Source organism: Melospiza georgiana, chromosome 4 (assembly GCF_028018845.1).
Source record: "Melospiza georgiana isolate bMelGeo1 chromosome 4, bMelGeo1.pri, whole genome shotgun sequence".
In the NCBI taxonomy this organism is placed as follows: Eukaryota; Metazoa; Chordata; class Aves; order Passeriformes; family Passerellidae; genus Melospiza; species Melospiza georgiana.
Genome location: NC_080433.1, coordinates 17,799,916 through 17,824,057, shown reverse-complemented (window position 1 = coordinate 17,824,057; position 24,142 = coordinate 17,799,916). Strand labels below are relative to the sequence as shown.

At 41.4% G+C, this 24,142-nt stretch overlaps 1 protein-coding gene across 1 annotated transcript in view; it reads left to right on the top strand.

Annotated features, from left to right (window-relative positions):
* Positions 1–227: 227 nt before the first annotated feature.
* The window catches only part of SYT10 (synaptotagmin 10), a 45,550-nt gene continuing 21,635 nt past the window's right edge, over positions 228–24,142 (top strand). Inside the window, exons 1-3 of the mRNA XM_058022142.1 lie at positions 228–418; positions 13,276–13,633; positions 19,722–20,286. Of these exons, the coding sequence (XP_057878125.1) occupies positions 268–418; positions 13,276–13,633; positions 19,722–20,286 (1,074 nt within the window). The 5' untranslated portion in view covers positions 228–267. The remainder of the gene's footprint in view (positions 419–13,275; positions 13,634–19,721; positions 20,287–24,142) is intronic.

The following is a 24,142-nucleotide window of genomic DNA, read 5'->3' as shown; positions in this document are numbered from 1 at the left end:
GGAGCCCGGAGCCACAAAAGGCGTTGCTAAGTGGATGTTTAATTTTTTTTTCCCCTCTTTTTATTTTTTTTTCCCTCCCCCCCCCCCTTTTTTTTTTTTTTTTTTTTGCCTCCCCCCGCTCCTTCACTACTTCTTGGGAGCACTCGCGCCGCTCCCGCCGCCGCCGCCGCCGCTCCGCCCCGCTCCGCTCCCCGCGGAGGCAGCGCGGGTCGGGCGCGGAGCCGTCCCACTCCGGCCATGGCCTAGCGGCGGCGGCCGGGCCGCAAGATGAGTTTCCCGGCGGAGGACGGCGTGGGCAGCCTCTGCCACAAGGCGCTGCAGATCATCTCGGAGCTGTGCCTGGGCGGGCAGGTGGAGCGGGAGAAGTGCGCCGGCATCTTCCCCCTGGAGAGCGCCCGGCAGGGCATCGGCGGCACAGGTACCGGCACCGGCGGCGGACAGCCAGGCGTGGGCGGCCGGAGAGCGCAACTTTTCCCTCCGCTTTCCCTGCGTGCCGAGGGGGCGGAAGGGGGGCAGGCACGCAGCCCGCTTTAAAATCCGCTCCCTCTCGCAGCGCGCCGAGGAGCGCTGAGGGGAGCGCCGGGACCGGGAGCAGCGCGGCGGGGCAAACGCGGGGGCAGCGGGCGAGGCAGCGGGCGTGGGGCCGGGGAGCACGAACAGGTGCCCCGGGGACGGAAATCGCCGCCGGACACGGCCCCGTTCCCGCGCAGCTCTCTGGCTTGCCGCCCGCAGCTCCGCTTCGGCGAGGTTTTCCTTCCCCACGACGGGAGTTTGTCTGTACGGAAAGCCCGGAGCCGGGATGCCGCTGCTGCTGCTGCTGCTGCATGTGTTAGCGGGGCCGTGCGGGGGGGCAGAGGTCCGTGCTCTTGTCACGGGTGGGAAGCGGAACAGAGGACTGTGATCCGTGCTCTTGTTACGGGTGGGAAGGCAGACAGAAAGCTGCGGTCCGCGCTCTTGTCATGGGTGGGCAGAGGGCTGCGGTCCGTGCTCTTGTCAGGGGTGGGAAGGGGGACAGAGGGCTGCAGTCCGTGCTCTTGTCACGGGTGGGCGGGGGGACAAAGAGCGGTGGTCCGTGTACTTGTCACGGGTGGACAGCAGGACACAGAGCTGTGATCCGTGCTCTTGTCACGGGTGGGCAGCAGGACACAGGGCTCTTGTCACTGGTGGGCAGGGGGACAAAGAGCGGTTGGTCCGTGCTCTTGTCACGAGTGGGCAGCGGGGCATATAACTGCGGTCCATGCTCTTGTCACGGGTGGGAAGAGGGACAGAGGGCTTAAGTCCGTGCTTTGTCACGGGTGGGCAGCGGTTCGGTGCCCAGGCGCGCCACGCGTGATCTGCACCCGCTCTCCCTCTCTTGTCCCCCCTCTTGTCCCCGCTGTCCCTGTGCGTTTGGCTGCCCGCACTGCGTTTGAGGCCCGGGCAGGGCGGGCAGCCTGCAGGGATCGGGCGCAGCTCGGCACGTCCCGCCTCGCAGTCTCCCCTTTCTGAGTGGGGTTGGAGGGCTTTGCATCCTCTCCGCTCATCGCTGGGGGAGGCAGGAGAGCCGTCTGACAGGCGCTGGGAACCTGTGGAGTCAGGGCAGAGCTTCGGTCCGGCCCGGGACACTTGCCCAGGAAAATTTGGGTAGGGTGAGAGGAGAAAATTTGGGTTAATTTAAACGTTCAAAATTAAGAAAAATTGTCATATTGAAACTAAGATTTTGAGTCCTAATAGCGGTGCCTTTGCTCCCTGATATCTGAACTTTCCGCACCTTTTGGAACCAGCTCTGCACTTTTACATTGTCCTGTGTGGTGCTCTCTGGACACCTTGTTTTCCTCGGCACTTATTTTTAGGACAGGGCTTGAAAGTTGCTCAAAGTTCTGTGCTTAATTTCTGCTAGATGGGTTTGATAACCTCTGCTGTCTATCCATAGAAGCAAATGAACAGCTTGCATTATGGCCAGCAAATGCCAAGTGTAACAGTGCAAATTAAATAAATTAACACCAGATCATGTAAAGCAGCAGGTTCTCAGCATGTGCCCCAGCTGTGCTGTCGCTGCCACTGCTGATGGGCTTTTGGTTGGTGTCTCCTTTTCTTTCAATACCCACAGATTTTACCACAAATTTGGGGTTATTTGTAGTATCTCAGATCAAAATCACTGTTGTCTGACCCTGCCCTAGTCAGCCCAGCCAAACCCAGCTGCTGGGTCAGGGCAGCAAGGCGAGGAGAGGTGAGGGGGCTGCAGCCTTTCCCCCAGCACGGAGCATGAATATTCTGATCATGCTCTGTGTTAGTCTGCATGGTCTGAATGGGAGAAGGTTGAATGAAAACAGCATTATCCTATGGAGCCTGGAAAACTGGGCTCTGCAAAGGCCGTGTATAAACAGGTGGGATATGAAGGACACAAAACATTCCATGAGGTAAACCAAGATCTGCTGTTTGGAAAATGAGAATCTTCAACACTTGGTTCAATGCTGCATTATGTATAATAAGATGAGCTTCTTTTTAAGCATTTCTTGAAGTCAACAATCTTCTTTGATTTCCATTTATAATACCTTCCAGTTGTTGGATTAGGGAAAAAATATAGTTAACAGGAGCTGGAACCACAGGGTGCCACATCTCAGCTGAATTCCTGAATCTCACTTTTTCCCCCTTAAAAGGAAACCAATATTAGATGATGGGTGTCAACTTTATTGAGATGCACAGTATATTGAGCATTATCTCGTTAACAACACTGCTAATGAACATATAGTAATACTCTGTCTCCAGAGGAGGACCAGACACACTGTCATTGCTGATAATTGACAATATTTTAACATGTAAACACTTAAGTAGATGAGATATAAATATAACTTTCATCAATTTTATGAGCATAAATACTCTAAATACAGTTTAAGCTGAGAGAAGTGGTGTCATTAAAAGGTGAGCCATGCCACATCTCCTCTTCAAATGCACGTAGAGTTCCTTGTAATCTCTATGAATAAAGCTAATGTTGTCCAGAGCACTGAACAACCATGGATCCTCTTCATTAAAGGTGGAAATGTTAAGTTCATTCCATTTTCCTCATCTCAGAAAGATACCTAAAAGTATCACAAAGGTTGATTCCAAAAATCACTAATGAGATGTCGCTAAAGGAGAGAAGTCTAAGCAGCACCAAGCCTGACAGAGCTCAAGAAGCATTTGGACAATGATTCCAGGCACATGGTGTGGTTCCTGGGGATGGTCCTTGTGGGTCCAAGGATCCTTCCAACTCAGAATATTCAGTGATTCTGTAAACCACGAGGAGACACATATTTGAAAAGGAAAGAACAGTGCAAGCAACCTTTCAGAAAGTAAAAGAGTAGATGGTAAAAAGGAAAGGAGACCATTTCTATTTAATACAAGGATAAAAACATGTTCTGGGAGTTGAAAACACTGTGAAATGCAGCTAGAACTGCATTGGTGTGGTTATGTTAGTGAGTGTGGGGATAGCCTTCTGTTCAGCCAGACCATGAAAAGCAGCCCAGCTTCTCAGAGGAATCAGCAACTTGAGGCAGAAGATGCATCACAGGCTCAAAGCAAAATATGAGACAATATTAACCCCATGACCCAAGAAGTCTCAGAAGGAAGCAGAAATGCTGGGCAGTGATTTTTTTTTGATAGTGTATATGCCTAGATGAGAGAAATAAGCATAAAGAAGATAAACAAACAGAAGAGGAAGCTGGAGATATAGTCAGAAGAAAAAATGGTGAGTATGGCTCTGGGAAGGCAGACTGTAACAAAATGAAGCTACAAAGCAGAAAGGAAAGATATTCAGGTTTCCTGCCAATAAGGAAACAGACAGGTTTACATCAAAGAAATTATGGATTATTCAACAGGTTTTTTCCTCTCAGTGCCAGCACCAACACCTTAGGACCCTCAATTACTGCTCACTACTTGGGTCAAGAAGGGGTGATCATATTTAGTGTAATGAAAAATCAATCTACAGAACTCATAGCAAATAATCTTCATGAGACAGAAAATTTAGTAAATTTCTAAGAACTTTAGACAAGTGTATATAGACATCTGCTGTTATATTTTCTGCCCCAGCAATGACAAGAACTATTTATTTGCTAATCTCAGGGGAATGCTCAAGTGAAAAGATTAGGAAGATGTTTAGGTTTATAGTACCTCTGTATGATTAGATGACTGTGAGCTTTCTTCTGAAAGTTATAGCATTTTTGGCAAAATGCACAATTAGATGTGCAGCTGTTTTGTTTTTATTTTACACCTCCAGTACATTTGGGCAAAATAATTAAGATGTCAATTATAAGAGTTAAGGTGGAAAATAAGTGGGATATGGATGTGCAGGATTTCACATAATAAAATTTATCTCTAAACTTATTAAATTATTCATTTTCTATAACTGTCCCAAACTCATATAAGCAGTGTGGTTATACTGGTGTCTTGGCTCAGGTTATCTCATTAAAAAAGGACTCTAATTAATTTTTTTCAGCTAAGCATCCCTCCTCATTTTCAGTGGAACCAAGCACATCAAAGGTCCCAGTTGTGAGCATTTCTGAAGATTAAGCCAATTGCATATAGCATAATGAGAGGAGTTTGGACATTCTACTCTAGGGACACATGTTTAAAATTCATTTTATGTCCTCTGCAAATGGTGGGTACTTTGTGCTCTTTGCCTTTTTTTAGGCCTGCTGGTCATGCAAAACTTTACTCTCTCATTATCAGTTCCCATGGGTGACAAATGTTTGTTACAGAGCTGCAAACCCAGCTCTGCTATAAACATTGAGGGCATATTTTAGCCCACTAGAATGGGTACTGAATATCCTGAGAGTGATGTTCACTCTTGCTCCTTTGTTTCAGACAATTGATTTTTGAAAGTTGACCATGCAAAGAGCATCAGCTTCTAGGGGATCATTTGTTATTCATGTAAATATTCCACTGACAGTTATTCTGTTAACATAACAGTTTAACATATCAAGTTTTTAACCCTACCCCTGACTGCCAGTTTGCTATAAAAGTGCAGAGGGAGCAAGAAAGCACTGGAGCATCCTGCCCATGGCCAGTGTGTAACACAGGCTCACTCTTCCACGGAGAGCAATGCCTTTTGTCCTCCTGCTGTAGCTGCCATGTGCCTCCTGTTGGCTGTCAGAAGCTTCTCTGACAGCTCTCAGCCTGCTGGGTGGCAGCTGATTTAGTTTACATTTAGTCCTGGCTCCTTTGAACACGCTGTGCTCATGCACACAGTGCACACACATCCACAAGCAGTGCGAGCTGTGCCTGTATCTATTTAGGGGAGGGGGAAGAACAGATTTACACCACAGAGTGCTTGTAAATTCTGCTCAGCTGCGCCAAAGCGTGAAGGGGATGAGAAATGCCTTGGACAAATGTGAAGGCTACAGTGATCAGGCTGTCATACAAGAAAGGAGCATTTTTCTTTGTGATAAAGTAACTGTTGCGTGAAACGAGTGAGCATTATGTTACAGAGAAATGAAACTGTGTCTCTGCTATAGAGGAATGTGAGAAAATCAAATAATAAACATTTTAACAGGTAACAGACGGACCAGATTATTTACCATGCAGTTCATCACCTGGTTAGATCAATGTTGCTATCAGAGAAGTAAGGCTTGGTGGGAAAAAAAGTGCAGGGTAACTAAAAAACATGACTTACAAAATCAGTGTTAATAAGCTGTGAAATGCAGAAATACATCTAATTCAGCAGCATAAAGGCAAAACCAGGGGGGCAAAAGTACCACTGAGACCAGATTTATTTACAGAAAATGTGAAGGTAGTCACAACAATGCAGACAGCAGCAATACACAGAAAAAAAAAAGGGGTTTACAAAATAATCTTACTCTATACACATTTCATAATGAAATACGGGGAGAAATACAGAAAGATTTATACCACCTGGAGAACAAATCTATAAAGATGATGAAGAGACATAGTGTTTCCCTGGGTCCTGTCATATGTGTGAGGTGTTTGTTACATAATGCTGGGTGAGAATAATCATAGCCATGACAATTCAAAGGTGACACTTGAGCTGCAGGAACCTCCTTACAGCTTTTGGTGTGCTTGTGGTGAGCAGCAGCCCAGTGAGCTCATGGTGTGTTCTGACTGAAAGAGGATAGTGAGGGCTTCTTGCAGACACAAAGAAATCCTCAAAAGTGTGAAAATTGCACAAGCATAAGGCTGTAGTTTGGGGGGTTTTTTTCATTTAATGGAAAGCTAAATGGGCAGATGTGAGTCTAGCAGAGAGTCCCTCCTGTTGAGATTAAGTGAGAGTCAACAAGCAGAAAAGCATGTAGGCCAGAAAGAGCCTTGAGAGTAAAGACCAAAAATTTACAGACCCAGCCAGGCAAAAGTGAGACCCATCATCTCTAATATAGCTTAGATAAATTGATTTTGACAAGAGATTAATAATTCTGCATGCTGTGATCATGTAGTAAATCACAGTGATCCCTGAATTCATTTGGCTCCCTTCCTGTCAGGAAAAAAAGCTATCACAGAGTTCTGCTAGCATTAAGAAGTGATCTATCACCCAGAAGATGGTGGTGGCTGAGTGAAAAAAATTCAGACACCAGAATGAATTAACAGGGAGGGAACACATTCACAATAAGGCCAGAGTAAAAGTCTGAGGAAGATCTTCTAAGGATGCTTCTCCATGGGAACAGGAGAGGAGGTCACACCTACTCTTTTAAGTGAAAGGCTTTTTTTGCCATTTGATATCTAAGTCAGGTGTTTTGACAGGTTCAGACTGAGAGAGAAAATACAAGAATCTGCACCTGCCACTTTCTGAGGCATGCTAGATCATCGTGTCCCCATCTGAAGGGACTTGGATGAGACAGGATTAATTGTGGAAGATCTGCTAATGCAGAGTAAAAATTAATACCAGCAAGTTTTTATGTGCTTAAAATTTCCCCAAGGAAACCTAACAGCAGAAATGATGTGTTGAACTAACTACTTGATCTACATGGGGATAGGGGAGATTTATTGGCCCCAGACCTTTTATAATTTATAAGGGCCCTGCTTCCCTTCAAATCCTAGAAAATCAGAGACATTAGTTTATCTGATTGAGCTGACTCCTGGTGTTACATACACAAGACTTCCTTTATTATGGAAAGAATGGCTTGATGAACAATAGAACAAATTCAAAGTTAAAGAAAAATATGTTTGAACACAGGTTGCAGACAATGCCCTTTAAATATTTAAGGGAACCAAGAGCAGATGTAGACAAAGAAATGGGCCAGAAGAGACTAGATCCCTCCTTTCCCCAGGTGTTTCTTTCACCCCTGCTCATTTTCTGGGAAGAATCCATTCTCTTTAAAGTGGCTCATATCAGATGTGTCTGACCCTCACACCTGGGCATCTACAGCACAGCACTGTATGTGTTTCTGTCTCCATTCAGTACCATGGGTTTCTGGAGTATGTTTTTCCAAATTCAGCCTCATGAGGCATAGGTTGCCTAAAATGTAAGTGACCTTAATTTGGTCTTGAAGTGGAAGTCTGCCAATGTGCATGTTTGCAAACAGATCCATGGGCAGAACTTTTCTGAGGCAAGTTCCGAACAAAAACTTTTTGAAATCCATAGTACCAAACCCAATACTCAAGACATTACCTAGCATACAGAAAAGAAAAAAAAGTAACACATGGGGATATTTCTGAAGTACTTGCCTGATACGAAAAACTGACTATCAAGAAGACTTCTATGGTAGAAATGTATCAGAGGGTGTTTATAAAAATACAGAGAATTTTTGAGGCTTCTCAATAGACATGATTTTCTTAAATAAGAAATATAAAATTGTCAAAAATTTCATATCTTGAATGAGTACTTTTAATTACAAAACCATGAGGAAACAGGATGCTTTCAGTTACTAAATTTTATCAAGACTAGAAATATGACATTTAGGACAATAAATGTAAAGGGAGTAAAGGGAGCTCACCAAGAGTGAAATGAAGCCATTGGAAGGTCTCCCTCTGACTAGAAGGGGATGGTGTGAGGCAAAAGATCTTCTTGACATTGCTGAGTGTGCCAAGCATGAGAACAAGAATGGGAAATGCAAAATTCTGCAGTGTTTCTGAATTTTCAGAGGGATGTCCTGTTCTGTGCAAATCTAAATCATTGCAGACAATCTGCAATTACCAGTTCAGAAAGAGTTGTTCAAGATTGTTTTTGGGTTTTTTTGGACCAGTGAGAACATTATTAACAATGTTGACAATTAATGCTGTACCAGCATTATTTCCTCTGCCATTAAAAACTTAGTCAGTCTTTGAATTTGTCACCAGTTCTATATCTTAAAATAATACTTTTTATGTGAAGTGCAACCCTGATCTGATGGCAAATCCATCCTTCAGTACCCGTATTTTTTCCAATCAGGATTCCTTAGCAGGGATGTGAAGAAGCTCCAAGTCTGCAGAACTTCATCTTAATGTTCTGCATTCTTGAACCAAACATCCTACAAAACCTTAATATAAGAGGCATATCCAGGGTTTGACTGCTATTCAGATGATTTCACTCTTCACATAACAACAAATCTCTTATAATTTCTCAGTTGAGTGACTGACAGAAGGAAGGGCATTGAACATTATGATTTTTATGTAAATTTTGATTTCATGGCATAGTGATTGTTTTTTAGCAATTGTGGCAATAAATGTAATTAAGCAGTTTTTTCTAATGAAGTATTTTTTGTAATTTTTCTGGCAATTCAAACATTTCCTGTATTTTTTCACTATGAAATTCAACATGTGAGGCTGTTAAATTTATTAATAAAATAGCAAAAAAATGAGACTACAACTGTTTATAGAATTAGTTCCTTATCTCTGCTTGTAAAACTTCAGATATATCATGAGATTATTTTACAGATATAAAACATATTTTCTGTAGAGATTTTGGAAGCTTTTTCAACTTTGAAGTGGCTTAATGGAAATCCAGAAAAACAGCTTAGAGAAAGTTGAAGTACAGGAGTAGGTGTTGAAAGGAGACAAGAAGTTATTTGAAGGCTTGAAAAATGTCTTGCAGTGAAAAACTTAAATTAGAATTGGCTAGAAATGCTTTGATGCAATGTTTTTCAGCTGATAGTATCTATTCATCAAATTGAAGCTCTGCTGGAAGGGATCAATTTTCATATTTCTGGTTTTGAAATGTTTCCAGCAGTTTCAAAGTTGTTAAAACATCCTCCTTCAACATTTTCCAAATGGAAAAAAAACCCTACAATTTTCAGTTCTAAAAGTCTTCCTCTCAAAATAAAACCTAATTATGCCAACTGTCCCTAAACTGAGCTGGCAATATTGCAAATCACCCAAAATTGAATTTAATTTTTGTTTTCTTCTCTTTTTTATTTTCCTAATTTTTATTTATTTCTGGTAGACCATCAACATTTTCAAGAGTTCCACTTTTTGTAGAGAAAAAAAATTTGGCCAGGTTGCCTGACAATTGGTCTGGTCCAATCTATCAAAGAAGATTCTTCAGTGAGGCCTACCTCTGTAGGAATATATTAAATTCACTTTTGACTGTGCATTGGGTTTGCCTGGCCAGGTTTTGGTGGCAGGAGGGGGTTTCTGTGAGAAGTTTCTGGAAGATTCCCCCATATCCAGCAGAGCCAAGGCCAACCGGCTCCAGGATGGCCTAGGCCGAGCCCTCCAGACACAGGGGTTGCAGAAAAATGTTTTTAAGAAGGGAGAAAAAAAATAATCTGCTGTGCATCATCAGCTGGAGGAGGGGAGTGAGAATTTGTGAGGAACAACTCTGCAGACATCAAGGTCTGTGAAGAAGGAGAGGAGGGAGAGCTCCAGTGTGGTGGTGTTCGCAGGGGTCCCGGGATGAGGGAAGAGACGAGGATCTGACTCCATGTTTCAGAAAGCTGATTTATTATTTTATGGTATATATTATATTAAAATTATACTAAAAGAATAGAAGAAAGGATTTCATCAGAAGGCTAGCAAGGAATAGAAAAGGAATGATAACAAAATCCTGTGACTGATCGAGGCAGTCCAGGCAGCTGGACTGTGATTGGCCATTAATTAGAAACAACCACATGAGACCAATCACAGATGCACCTGCTGCATTCCACAGCAGCAGATAATCATTGTTTGCATTTTGCTCCTGAGGCCTCTCAGCTTCTCAGGAGAAAAAATCCAAGGAAAGGATTTTTCATAAGATATCATGAAAATGTTATGCTGCACTCCAGGTGTGAGAGCGAGGCACCTCCCACTGCAGGTCTTCACTGCGGCAGCCCATCCCAACCCCAAGGCAGGTGAATTCCCAAAGGAGGCTGTGACCCTGTGAGGAGCCCACCCTGCAGAAGGCCCCCGGCAGGACCTGTGGACCTGTGGAAAGAGAGAGGATCCCTCACTGGAGCAGTTTTGCTGGCAAGTTTTCCTTGTCGCCACATTTCTCTTCACAGAGAAAAGCAAGGCACAATTCTTCCCAAGAATATTTCTGGGTTTCACATTCTCTGAACTTCAGAGAAAGGAAAAACAATTCTTATCATTTGCTGTGCCTCTGTTTGTGCAAAAGTAGAGTGCAATATGGAGATTGTTTACCCAAAATGATGGTGTTTTTTTTCCTTGGCCTATCAGGGCCTAGCGTGTGTGTGTGTCGGAAGTGCCGCTGACAGTCACGAGATTCTGCGCTGTTGTGTGCAGTTGAGTGTTCGGCAGATTCAGTTTAGATGTAATGTAATATAGTGTAATATAATATGGAATAATATAATATTATAAAGTAATTAATTACTCTTCTGAAAAGATGGAGTCAGATGCATCATTCTCTCCCCATTGTCAGGGGGAAAAATATCTACAGTGAGTGCTGACCCTGCAGTGGGCTGGTGCTGGAGCAGTGTGCTCCCCAAGGTCTGCTCCCAGCTGAAGGGACACCCTGGAGCAGTGTATGGGAAGGATTCCCACTGGAGTTTGTGCAGGAGTGGCTCCTGTGCCAGGGACCACATACTGCAGGAGTGTGAGGAGTCCTGAAGAGGATGGAGCAGCAGCGACAATGTGTGATGAGCTGATGCAGCCTCATTGCCCCTGTGCTGCTGCAGGGGGGAAGCAGAGGAAGCAGGAGTGAAGCTGAGCCCCAGAAGAAGGGAGAGGTGTAGAAAAGTGTTTTATGTCTTGGTTTTATTGATTTGATTTGTAATAAATTTATTTCCCCAAGTTAAGTCTGTTTTGCCCATGACAGTAATCGCTGAGTGATCTCTCCTTGCCCTTATCTTGACCCTACAAGCTTTTTTGTTATATTTTTTCCCCTGTCCATCTGAGGAGGGGACTGACAGAGCAGCTTTGATGGGCCTCTGGCATCTGTCAATCAACCCACTATAGACCGTTCCCTGGAACTGAGGTCATGCAAGAACCTCTCTCATTGCTGTTAATGCCTGTCATCTGCTGAAACAGAAGGGCACATCCAAACCACCCTCTAAGAATGATCATTTACCTATTGTAATTCCTGATCCCTGACTAGGAATTGGCTGGAAGGCTATAATCTCCAGACTACAACATTTTCTATACATTTTTGCTTTTCTCACGCATTTTCATGAAGAGTGGTCTGTTTGGTTCAGTTTGGTTCTGTAAGTTCTGTTTGTTACTGAGAGATGCATCTGGATATTATATATTAACAAAGAAAACATTGCCAAATTTTCACCTTCAGCTTTCCATCTTCATCATTCTGCTTCATCTTTCTGTCTTCAATTCTCATAAGCACTAGTGAGGTAATAATGTTTCATGGAGCTAATCCATACCTTTATACTCACATATAAATCTATATAAATAGGCTCAAACCCTCTTTGCACTTTTCCAGTGGTTCACTTTAGTAGCCTGTAGACTGTAGTTATGGATACAATCAAGTATTAGCTGTTAAACTGTCAAAACTCGTTGTAACAAACAGCAGCAGCCATTACTTGAGGGATATTTAAGCAGGGCTTAGTGAATAATTTTAAGGCATATAAAAGACTGTTTTGAAAAGAAAGGGGATGTTTTGGTTATAGTATTACAGGATACTGGAAAACTCAAATGGAAGCATGTCACATAGAATAAAACTCCTAATTAGGGCTCAACTAATCACCAGGCAGTCCTGGTGATCCACCATCTTGTAAAGCTCATGTGTGTCCATGGAATTTTGTTGCTATGAAATCTGTTCTCCTATCTCTGGCCAGGCTATTGCATATTCTAAGCAGTTTTGGCAGCAAAAGTCAAACACAGGGCAGCCAGAGTAGCTCAGTGTATAGCATGATCTCTGTACATCTCAGGGCATTTTGCTGTCTTCTCTGAAGCCAGCTGCAATTCCACAGCAGAATTGTAGATACTGATATATCTGTGCTATCTCGGTCTGACACAGCCTTAGTCCAGAGCTGGTGATTTAACCACAGAAATCTCTTATTTATGACAGACTTTATCTTGTTCCTATTTACACCTAAATTTTGGGGTTTAAAATGTTTCTGAAGCAGTTGGCGCAGAGTCAGAAGTTTGGCAAATCTCAAAGAAATTTGTGCATCAGCCTTTAGCAGTTTAGATGTAATCTCTCCTCATGTGTACTGATAGAAAATGTTGACTGTGACTTAACTTTTCCATCAACGTGTTCTTGATGTTCTAAATACATGTTCTAAAGAACTAAGTATCAACAACCTCTGACTGAAATTAAAGTTGTTGATGTTTTCAGCATCTGTGTCCTCCATCTGAAGCTAGTAAGCAAAGGCATGTGTACATTACCCATCAGGAGAAAGCTGTCTATATAGGTACTTGTTTTCAAAATAGGAAATCTAGATTTGAGAACAGAATTCTCTTGTGTTTGCTTTAAATCTCAGTGAGGATATTTGTTATTTGATTATAATAACTTTGCTTTAGCAAACTAGGTCAATATTACTTACATCTACTGATCTCAACATCCTTAGCCAAGAGTAGCTGGGAGGCTTTGGGGTTGTTTCCTTACTACCTGAGAAAGGAAAATTCCTGATAAGGATGTCTGAGTATGTAGTGAGAGGTACACATACTGGCCCTTGGCCTGGACAGCTAAAGGAATGTTTGTGAAGCAGATATTAGAAAATAATAAAGAAGTTGTTTATTTATAATTTATTTATTTAATTTATTCATTAATAAAGAAAATAATAAATTTTAAAATAATAAAATAATAAAATCTTAAAGGTGCAGGCTGAGATATCAAAGTGAAACAGAGAAAAACAAACAACAACTCACAACTTTTAATAGGACCTTAAAGCTCTACACAGACATAATAAAAAGAATGCTTCTATCTTCTTGCTTGTGTCATCTTTAATTTTTTTTCACTGCATGTTGTCTGTCACGATGCTTTTTGTTTCTAATTCCTTGCAGATGTCTCAGTCAGTCTCTTAGCAGTGGTTGTCAGCTTCTGCGGGCTCGCCCTGCTGGTGGTCTCGCTTTTTGTCTTTTGGAAGCTGTGCTGGCCCTGCTGGAGGAGCAAACCCCTCACCTCCAGCGCCAGCAATGTCCCACAGAGCAACTCCAGCGCTCCCACGGAGGTTTTGGAGAACAGCGAGAAAAAGGAAGTCAAAGAAAATGGGAAAGCAACGACCAAGGTGCTCGAGGCAGCGCTGAAGATCAGCCACACTTCCCCTGATATCCCAGCAGAGGTGCAGAACGCGCTGAAGGAGCACCTGATCAGACATGCCAGGATGCAGAGGCAGATCACAGAGCCCACGTCCTCATCGAGGTAGGTCAGGGGCACCCACACCTGTGGCACCTCTCCCAGGAACAAGGAGAGCAGGAACACTGCTGAAAATTTCCAGGATTGCTGGATTATTCACAGGTTTCTTAGAAGTTATGGGTAAAACATCAGTCATGTGAATGTGAAGCCACATTGTTCTTTGGGCAGAATATTCTGAAACATTTAGTGTACCTTCAGTTACATAATCATTTTAACATATGAAAGGGAAATCTACATCTTCTACTACTTTGTAAAGATAGCTGTTGCCACTTTAAGCATTTCCCTTTTGGGTTTTGATTACAGGAAAGCATATTTCAGTGCTTTTTTAAAGAACTGTGAGTCTAGATTTTCACAGAGATGTTTTTTATAGATGCATCAGTTGTTTTTGCAGATGAAAGTTTCCCTTTCAACCAAATGAGTGATAGACCCATTGTTAATGGCATATTTCCTGAAGACATGGTTTGCTGATTGTGAAGGAAATTAAAATTCCAGTCTAAAAATACAGATCCTTATGGACTGATCCTAAAGCTGCACAGATTCCATATAGGTCTACAAATAAATGAAAAGCATGCAACATTCCTTAGTGGTTTCTTGAGTATTAAAGTGGAGGACACAAACTTTAATTTTGCATCAGGTGCCAGTTTATATTGAAAAGCAGTGAAGATGTGTAGGGACCTATAGATTCAAATGGAACTTTCTTCAAACACTGTCAGAAAATTTAATGCATGGAAACAAACAATGAACTGCAAAGATCAAATCCTGAAATAAAAAGGGGATTGTTTTATAATCAAAGATTGGGAAAATTAGGGCTGAAAGAGGCACCTGAAGTATTGTGTAATGCCATAAGTTACAGTACAGGTACTGTGTAGGAAGTAGCATTTTTCTCAAAATGCTGTTTGCAAAAGAAAGATATATTACCAAAAAAAATCCCCAAACCAACCATATGAGAAAACCCACTAAAACCAAAGAAACACACAAACAAAAAAAGGCTCACATTCACAATAATTAGAGGCAAAAGGAGGAGAAGACACATGCTTTACACTGAGTGGGCACATACTTTGCTGGCCTCCTGGGAGCCCTAAAGACAATGTTTTGCCAGCTCAGTGCGCTCATTGTGGCAGTGAGTGCTCAAGTGCTTTTTCTCAGCTGTTCCAGCCTCACAGACCAGCCAGCAGGAAGGCACATGAAGCTCCCAAAATGAGAGCACTCCAGCCAGAGGAGGTCACTGACTGGCTTTAGCAGCCCAAGCATCTCCTGAATTATGAGCCTGTCCAGCTGGCTTTAAGCCACATTACCCTGGCTGTGCCTGGTTCCCGCTACTGTATCCATCTGCTCAGAACAGGAGCACAGCATCCAAACACTGAGGAACATTCCCACCACACTCCAATAATTCTGGACTTGCAACTGTTGCTCTAAACACAGAGGAACAAAGATTGGTACAGTTTAGCATGGCAAGCCCATTACCCAGCTCACTGCTGCCTAAAAGGGTATTAACTGAAAAAGTTTATCCATCAAATCCAAGTTTTCAGACTGTCTGACCTCCTGAATAGACAGAAGAAATAGCTGGCTGGCAAATGGACTTGAATAGTCCCAGTTGTACTATAGGGGGAGAAAGAAGTTCCAGGGATATGCTCCAGATCTACTTCAGGCAGTGAAAATATTCTCACAGGTCTCTGGAGTGATTTGGACTGGGATCTAATTGAATACAAAATATTTGTGAAGCCAAGGACAGTTTTACATAAATAAAACTTCCTGTCAATACCAGTCGTTCTGCAACCTTGTAAGGGAGGTTTCTTTTTGTCTTATCAAGATTATCAGGGTTAAATCTCCTCTGAAAGGGACAGTTCCTGTGCTTTGAGTAACTGATTGTCCCACCACAGCCAATCAGTAGCAGGGTGATAGGAAACATCACCTTCTTTTAGAGTTTGGTGAACAATTCTTCATCCTTTAACAAAACATGTTTAGAATGGCAGGTGCCTTAAAAATTACCCAGAAATTGTGATCTTTCTGTTTGTAAACAATTTATCTACACCCTGCCTGCCTTAAGGGAGTCCTAACCTAACAGCCCATATTAACTGCTGCTGTCAAGAATATCATATATGAGAATGAGGCTGGACATTTAGACCAGGTTTCTGAATTACTCCTTTTTTTTCTTTTTTTTTTTTCTTTTTTTTTGTGTTAAGCCCAGCTGGCAACAATGTACCAGCAAAATTACTGAAATCTGGCTCTTATATTCTTGACTAAGGAGCCTCTAAATAAAAAGGAGGCAAAGGCAGATGCAGAGGTAGCACAACTTCCCTTGCACCATTTTCAATGCAGCACTGCTTTGTTGTCCTCAGGACTCCTGAGGGATTCAGATGCACCCTCTCCTAAATATATTCCATTAACAAAGGGTCTGAGAGGAGTGTTTGCTCTCTGCATTGTCTCCTGTGCACTCAGCTCACCTGAGATGGGGCAAATTAAAGGATTGTAACCAGTTCTGTGATGGCTTCATGCAGCCATCAGCTCTTAATAAAATAAATTAATCCATATTAAGCAGTTGTAATTGAAGCATGAGGATTTTAATAAGCCAATCAGAGCAACAATCAAATGTGCCTGATCACATTTTTTAGATTGTACATTAGCACAGAGACAGTTAGTATGGGAAAATGATACATTTCTGTTTAGTTATAACATATTTTAGTTATAAACATATTTCTGTTTAGTTATAACATATTACATATTTTTCATAGTCCCTGATAACATGAAAAGACCTGTTTCTTAAAAGCTCTTTAGTCCTTGATGCCAATTAACCACTACATTAGAAGAACTGCAGCAGTGGTACTCATTTGCAAACAACTTTGCTCTGTGTTTTTGAGAACCACCCTATCTCCTACTTTGTGATAGTATTTTGCAATATAGTTTATTGCTTCTATGGAAATCCATTCTTAAAACATTCACCTGTACTTTCCAAGAACGTGCTTTTTGCTCTTTAGTGTCAGCTGGAGAGGAACATGTTGAGCCAGTCAGTTCCCAAGAGGCACGAAGGCAAAACTGAGGTGCTTGGGTTTGTTAAGGTTAAAGAAAAACAAACATATCTGTTGATTTTAGTGGTTGCAAGGATAAGCTTTTGTTCTGTCTAAATACCACCAGTGATCATGCTCTTTTCTGGATTTGGGCCAAAAGATTGCTCAAATGCATCTAGGAAAGCGAGACCCAAGTCATCCTCATAAATCTCAAGTCATATCATAAACCAGCACCCTATCCCTCCCTTTTGTCACACATGTGGCAGTCTCACTGAGTTATAAATAAGCTTCATAGTGTCATTATGCCCATGGAAATACAGTCTTATATTACATTTACATACAGATTTGCTATTACTCAAAATGCATTTGTTCTGCTAGCAAGTCTACTGTAGGAGTGCTGCATGTAAGAGTCAGTAGAGGTTGACATACCTGGATTTGCATTTGTTGGTAGCTCTGCCACATTTTAACAACCTGGTTTTCTGACATCCTTGTATTTCATTATCACAGTCATTAATCCCTTTGTTACTGCAGAACAAAGGAAGATAAATATGTTGCCATGACAACAATGAAACATCTTAATAATTAGCAGACCAATTAGCTGTCTTGGTGAAATGCTGTGACTCAGAACAAATACTAGGCACTGTGTAATTAGGACTTTGGCTTACTAGAGCAAAAGTGCTGCTGATTCCCACAGGGAACAGCCATACAAATGCATTCTTTTACTTTGTGACATCTCACAACAATTCAGTAGAGGATCTGAAGTGCATGAAGTCTGAAAATTTAAAAGAAGTCTAAAAATTTAAAAGAAACCTTGCACCTCAGAAATCATAGATTTGGGGTGTCATATATTGCTTTTGCTTGCATTAACCCAGGTTGTCAAAAATGCAAGAGAAGTTGAAGAGAATTTGTCATGTACCTGTTTCTGATCAAGCAGATGTTGTATAATCAGCTTCACTGTTTCCCTTTCACTGCAAAGGCAGTTTCAGCCACTGCTTGTGTACAGCAGGGTTTGAACTCCATCCCCCATGGCAGGGGGATTGGAACTGGATCATCTGTAAGGTCCTCTCTGACTCAAACTATTCCATGACCCTGTGATCATCTGGGCATCTCAGTAGCACAGCTGCAGGAGTGAGGAGCGCTCAGGGAGCCCTCTCTGCACAGGTTTCCTCAGCACTGACAGAAGCAGCACTAACACAGATCTGCCTGGACCTCCTTAGGGGTCAAAGATACTAAAAAATAGTCCCTAAACTGCTGCCTGCTCAGGAATTCATTGCCCTGCATTTTGGGTCGAGTTCAGCCCCTTCCCCATGTTTGGCACACCCATGAGCTCTTGTGCTTCTTGGAGGCAAAAGCACAGGAACAGCTGTGAAACTCCCTGATGACAATATTCTACTTTTCTGACCAGTCAGGACCTTTTCATTCCTCACTCCATTCCAATGTGGAAATTAGACACTATGAATTCAGGGAGTTTTAACATTTAAGAGAAAAGAAAATCTTTCCACTTGTCTATCTGTAGAGAAAGAAAGGCCAAGTGTGTTACAAGAGGGGTGCAGTGCTCATCTAAATTTGACATCCAAACACCTGGGGTTTTTGAGCTACTTCAAGTCTAGACTATGTAGCTCTCCCTGCCCTGTTCTTGTGTTGAGCTAGGACTGCTCCCTGCGCCTAGCAGGGCTCAAACAGCTGAAAGGGGAAAGGTTCTTGTCTATTATTTAATAGCTGCAGATTACCCTCTTGTGTCTCTGCTCAGCTGAACTGCAGCAGTTTTGTGCTCCTTGCCTTCTGCAACCTCTCCACTTACAGCAAAAATACAAATAGTATCTATGAAATGAGTCCTGGTTGCTTTCAAATGGACAATTTGCATTTCTGTTTTAAAGAAAGAAACACACAGCTGTGACACCTCTTGTTTTCAGAACACAACACCACAGGGAAACCAAGCAATAAGGCAAGGCTACATGTGGCATTAATAAGCAATTGATTGCAAAAAAGCAGAGGAAATTCTGACAATTGGATTGTTCTTTAATGGCAACCAAGTGTGCTCACAGGAGGAGGTGGTAAGCTTCTGCAGCACAGATTGTTGGGGTAGGGAAGTACCAAGGAAATGTGAAAATGCCTAAAAAATAAACTGGATAGTGTAGTCATAATGGCATCTGCTGCTGATAAATGCTGTGAAGCTTTTTGTCCAGTGTTTTTATACTACTCTAAGGTTGTATGGCATGCCAGGGGTTTGATTTCACTCTTAGTAGGAACAGCAAAACTTTCCATTCAGATTCATGAGCCAAGATAAGCCCATAAGTACACATGTTTATGTAACATTGTATTCAGAATTGCAAGGAATTTAACATACTGTTTCTTGCTAGCGGCACAGGAATCAGCTTTCTAATTCACTGCATGGCACACCGTGAGAACAAAAGGAAAACCAATGGCAGAAAATTGTTGGCAAAACTCTGAAATGCTTTGCAAGCAGAACAAAATATTCCCAGTGCTTCTGGAGAAAGCAGCCTGCACCTCAGTGTAGCAGATACCAAGCAAGTGTATATAAAATGTTGTAGGATGGCAAAGCACTATGCTAAAACCCTCCAGACACAGCTCTGCATTTCCCTTTCAGGTGCCTTTTACAGTCATCAGTGTGAAGGCTGGTAAATATTTAATTGGAAAACCACCATGGAATGCCTCCAAAAAAGCAGAGAGTACTGAGGAAAATTCTGCAAGTGCTTTTTTTTTTTTTTTCCTGTTTGACCACACTTTACTCAGGCCCTGGCAAAGTGGGATCATGCAATGTTGGAACTGTCAACTTGTTCTGTGAAGGAACATGAATTCAGTTTCAACTGCACAGTCTGAAAGCAAAGCTATAAATATATTTATTTCTGGGACAGTGGGTGTCTCCTGGGCCAAGAAATTAATTCTGAATGATCATTTCCTCTCAAGGATGCTTGAACTCTTGCAAAACACTGAAGGGGGTGTGGAGAGGACTATTTTTTAATTATTTTAGTCTTTTCACTAAGTTGTTCTTATATTTTCTATTGAGAGATGGTCTTTTCCCAGAGATAACCATGGCTTGCTTTGTGTGTCTGTGTGTGTTTGTGCAGGCACAATTCCTTCAGGAGGCACTTGCCAAGGCAGATGCAGGTGTCCAGTGTTGATTTTAACATGGGGACAGACCCAGTTTTGCAGAGGGGAGAGACCACAACCAGCATTGGGAGAATAAAACCAGAACTCTACAAACAGAAGTCTGTGGATTCTGATGGGCAACAGGAAGATGTGAAAACATGTGGGAAACTAAACTTCACTCTCCGGTACGATTATGAGAATGAACTTCTGGCTGTCACAATTGTCAAAGCCTTAGATCTGCCTGCTAAAGACTTCACAGGAACATCCGACCCCTACGTGAAGATTTATCTGCTTCCAGATAGGAAAAAGAAGTTTCAGACACGAGTTCACAGAAAGACATTAAATCCAGTCTTTGATGAAACCTTTCAGTTTCCTGTAGCCTATGATCAACTCAGCAACAGGAAATTGCATTTCAGTGTTTATGATTTTGACAGATTTTCTAGACATGACATGATTGGGGAAGTTATTCTTGATAACCTTTTTGAAGTCTCAGATCTCTCCAGGGAAGCCAATGTATGGAAAGACATCCACTGTGCCACCACAGTAAGTAATGTTACAGAAGCATTAACATCATATTTTTGTTTCTCTTTTGTAGTTTTTGGCAGTGCACCCTGTTTATCAGCAGAGTCCAAAATAAAAAACATTTAAAAAGAGGAGCTGTCAATATTTTCCTTTGAGCACAGAGAATAATGCTTGGGAAGATATAAAATTTAATTACCAAAAAATCTTCTGGGAGCATGCTGTCATCTTTATGGCTCACTGTCTGTATATAAATCACATTTATTAATTAAATGCTACATCATGAAAGTCATTGCTTAGCCAGAACTAATAACATTTTCCTGTTAGCAAAACACCTTGTCCTGCAAAGTGACCATCTATTAAGAAGAAGGGCCCATCCTATCCTGCTCTTGTTAGGAAATTTTCATAGGTTAGAAACCTTGGTAAGGAAAAGAGGCTAAAAATTCTTGAAGTGTAAAATGTTCTTTGCTGACTGCACTGTGCTTAGGGTCCCCAGTAGTTGTATCTGCATTGCTGATGGTTGCTAGGAAAACTCAAGAGGCACAAGCAAGAAGAATTAGGAAATAAAATTAACATTTTTATTGTTGCAAGCAAGAAAAGGAGGTCTGTGCACAGGTGGCAGGATGAATGACAGGCTACCAGAGAACAGCAGTCTCCAGATAGTGCTTTATTAACCTTAAATTCCAAACTCATGGTCCCTGATGGGAATTTGAAAGGGAAAAAAAAAACAAACCAACAGTTAAAATAGTGAGGTGTAAGGTGGTTTTTTTGGTTTTGGTTTCAGTTTCTTTTCAACTAGCATGCTATTTCTATAGAAGTTTTGCCATCCTTGGTTCTGTGGGCGTATCCAAACAGTGTGACTCATCCCAGGGTTTCAGCACGGGCTGGGTTTCCACATGGGGGTGAATGGAGGACAGACCAGAGCTACACATCAGTGACAGGAGCTTCACACTGTCCCTTCCCTGCAGCCAGAGACTTCCTAAGCCTTTTTCACCAAAGGCTTTCCTGATGTTCATACCTGCTAGACAGGTCAAGGTCTGCGTGATTAGAAGGACAAGGAGCACTAAATGTCCTCACCAGTTTGAGCATGAGCACTGTGATCCCTGAGGAAAGAGAAATATCAAAGAGTATCAAATAGTGGAGTCAGTATTCAAATGTGAATTCACAACAGCCTCTATTTATTTCCACTGCTGGGCCTATCAAATTGCTCTGAACAGCCTTCAGCACACCTCCAGAAATCTGTGTATGCTTAGTTTGACCGAGCTCAGACTTAAGGTAAATTTAAGAATTGTGTTCTCAAGCTTAAAACTGAATCTATGTTTAAGGTCTTGGAATAATAGTCCACATAACCATTTTTAAAAATTTCTTCTAGCTTTGATATTGTGTTTAATATTTTAGTAATTACTTAAAAGCACTGGTCACTGGCAGCAGGTGCGTCTATGAGATTTTCAACTGATAACTAGAATGGTTTCAGCAAATAATGATCTCTGGACTGTTCATCACTGGTTTTGAGCAGATGGAAACGCCATACCAGGTCATGCATTTGGGGCTGACACTAAAACACATATGGATGAAAAGAGTTGCTAAACTTGGCACTGGATCCTGGTTCAAGTTTCTTCCTCACTAAGAGTTAAGACATGCAGTTTTAGTGCCTAAGTCACTCTGCTGGTGTTTTCTCTGTGTCAAGCTTAAAAGAAAGCATGAGGCTTTTAGATTTCAGCCTTTCAGTCAGTTTAAAGTACTACATGTGTGTGAAAAGGTTGTCTCTACTTAAATCATCAATAACAGGCACATAAAATTGAGATATGTTCTAGTGCTGAGTAACCTCATCAGCTTTCACAAACCTTATCCTATTCTCAGAAAATTATGTAAGAACTTGGCAATTGATTTTTTTTCCTAGAAAAATTAAGCCTTCCAGAAGATGTTCAGTAACTGTGGGTGCAATGTCCTGCCTTGTGTTTTACTTGAACTGTTTTATTAAATAGGGATACAGGCTTCTAGTTTTGTCATTTCAGAAGCTGTAAGTTGAGAGAGACAAACCTTCAAAGGAATAAACACTGTGTGAGATGTTAATCAGTGAGGACTCACTGTCTTGAACACCAGATATAAAGTTTACCAAAGTCACTAACTAGCAGTTAAACGACTAGTGATGGCCAGAGTCAACTGGACTTTGATAAAACTTGAAAAAGAAAGATCCAGCTGGTTCTACAGTTGGTGGAAAATCATTCTAATCCAAGCAAATATGCTTTGGTGTTCATAAAGAATCCTTGCAAATCAAGCAGGCTGTGTGAGTGGAAAAGGCCATTCCCACCCCCTAGAGCCCAGGAGCCAAGGTGCCATTCTGCAAATATATTTCTATCCTGCTTTTACTTCTTCACCTTTGCTCTGTTTTGTTGTATGTTCTGAGAAGTTTTTTGTCTCTGTTCAGATGTGATACCTACACCCAGTGGTCTGCTTGTGCTGTTGCTAAATGATAGATGTGGAAAATAATAGAAGTGACAGATCAAATAATTAGTCCAAAACTTACAAAAAACAATGGAAGCAGCCTCTCCTCAGCTGTGAATTTTTACATCTCTTCTACAGTCAAGAGTTTTCTCCTCAGAAGTTAAAATGAGGGTAAAAACCATTCCTATTACCAGTCTGAAAAGAATCTATTCTTGTAACACCAAACTCTGCACTATTAAACGCTACTAGAGAGATTTACCAAGAAGACGAATTGCAACATTTTGCCTATGAAGGAAATTGCCACAGGAGATCAGGAGATTCTTTGTTGTGCAATTCTTTGTCAGTAGCTAACATAATTTTTAAAAGATTTCTTGTCCAACCATAAGGAGTTTTTATTTGGTACAGGAAATGCAGTCTGGGAAAATCAGACTGGCTGGTTGCATTGAGTCCTTTTGGCTCTAAACCCAATGATTCTGTGAATCTACATTTTTAATACACTTCATTTGCTCCTAATAATAATTTGAATTTTTTTTCTAGAAGTGCAGGATTGCCCCCCCCCCACACACACTCATTTTTATTCTCATTGTTTTCTGATGCTGATATTTATTTACATTTTGTAGTTTGGGGTTTTGCCTTAATTTCTTCATTCATACCATTGCTTCTCTGTTGTATTTCTGTGTTGCTGTTGTTTCTATATTGAAAACATACCACATTTTATAATATGTAGCACGTACCTGTTTTAAGTGCTAAAGTTAGATTATTAATGTAAATTGAGAGTGAAATCAGTAGTGTAGGAGGAGTATCTTAGACATCTGATGTGTCCCCAAATTTTGCTTGAATAAGTAATTGAATTTTCAATTAATAATCCATCATTTGCTTCTGTTCACCTGATTAATTAAAAAAAAATAATCAAGAGTCAGTTTTGGACTTCCTGTGAAGGTTGTTCATTATATTGCAATACTGTAATTCTCACTACACTTGAGAAAATTAATTCATTACATTAGAGGCAAACAAATAATATCAAATGGATTGTTTAATCAACACATGAAGCTTCTGTTTTTGTCAGGTGTTTGCAAGTTTTGCATAAATTTCTTTATCAAAATAGAGTGCATACTGAAAAAAAAAGTAATCTCTCTGTTTGGAATTGCTAACAAGCACTTCTAATTAACAAGCACTTTAAAATTTTCTTGGAAAGAAGTCCACTGCTTGTGATCTAACAATTTCTGCATGTAAACATTTATTAAGTTATTATAATACTTTAAAAAATACTTATCATCTGCTTTGGAAACTTCCTCTAATGCTGTTGCCTAAAAAAATTGGCAAGTGACTGTCGGAAAGCTTTTTTTTTCTGAAGGTATGCTGTGAAGTCTGTTAGAGTAACCAATTATAGGAAACCATGCAATTGGGAAAAAAAATAAAGCTCAGAATTTAGAGG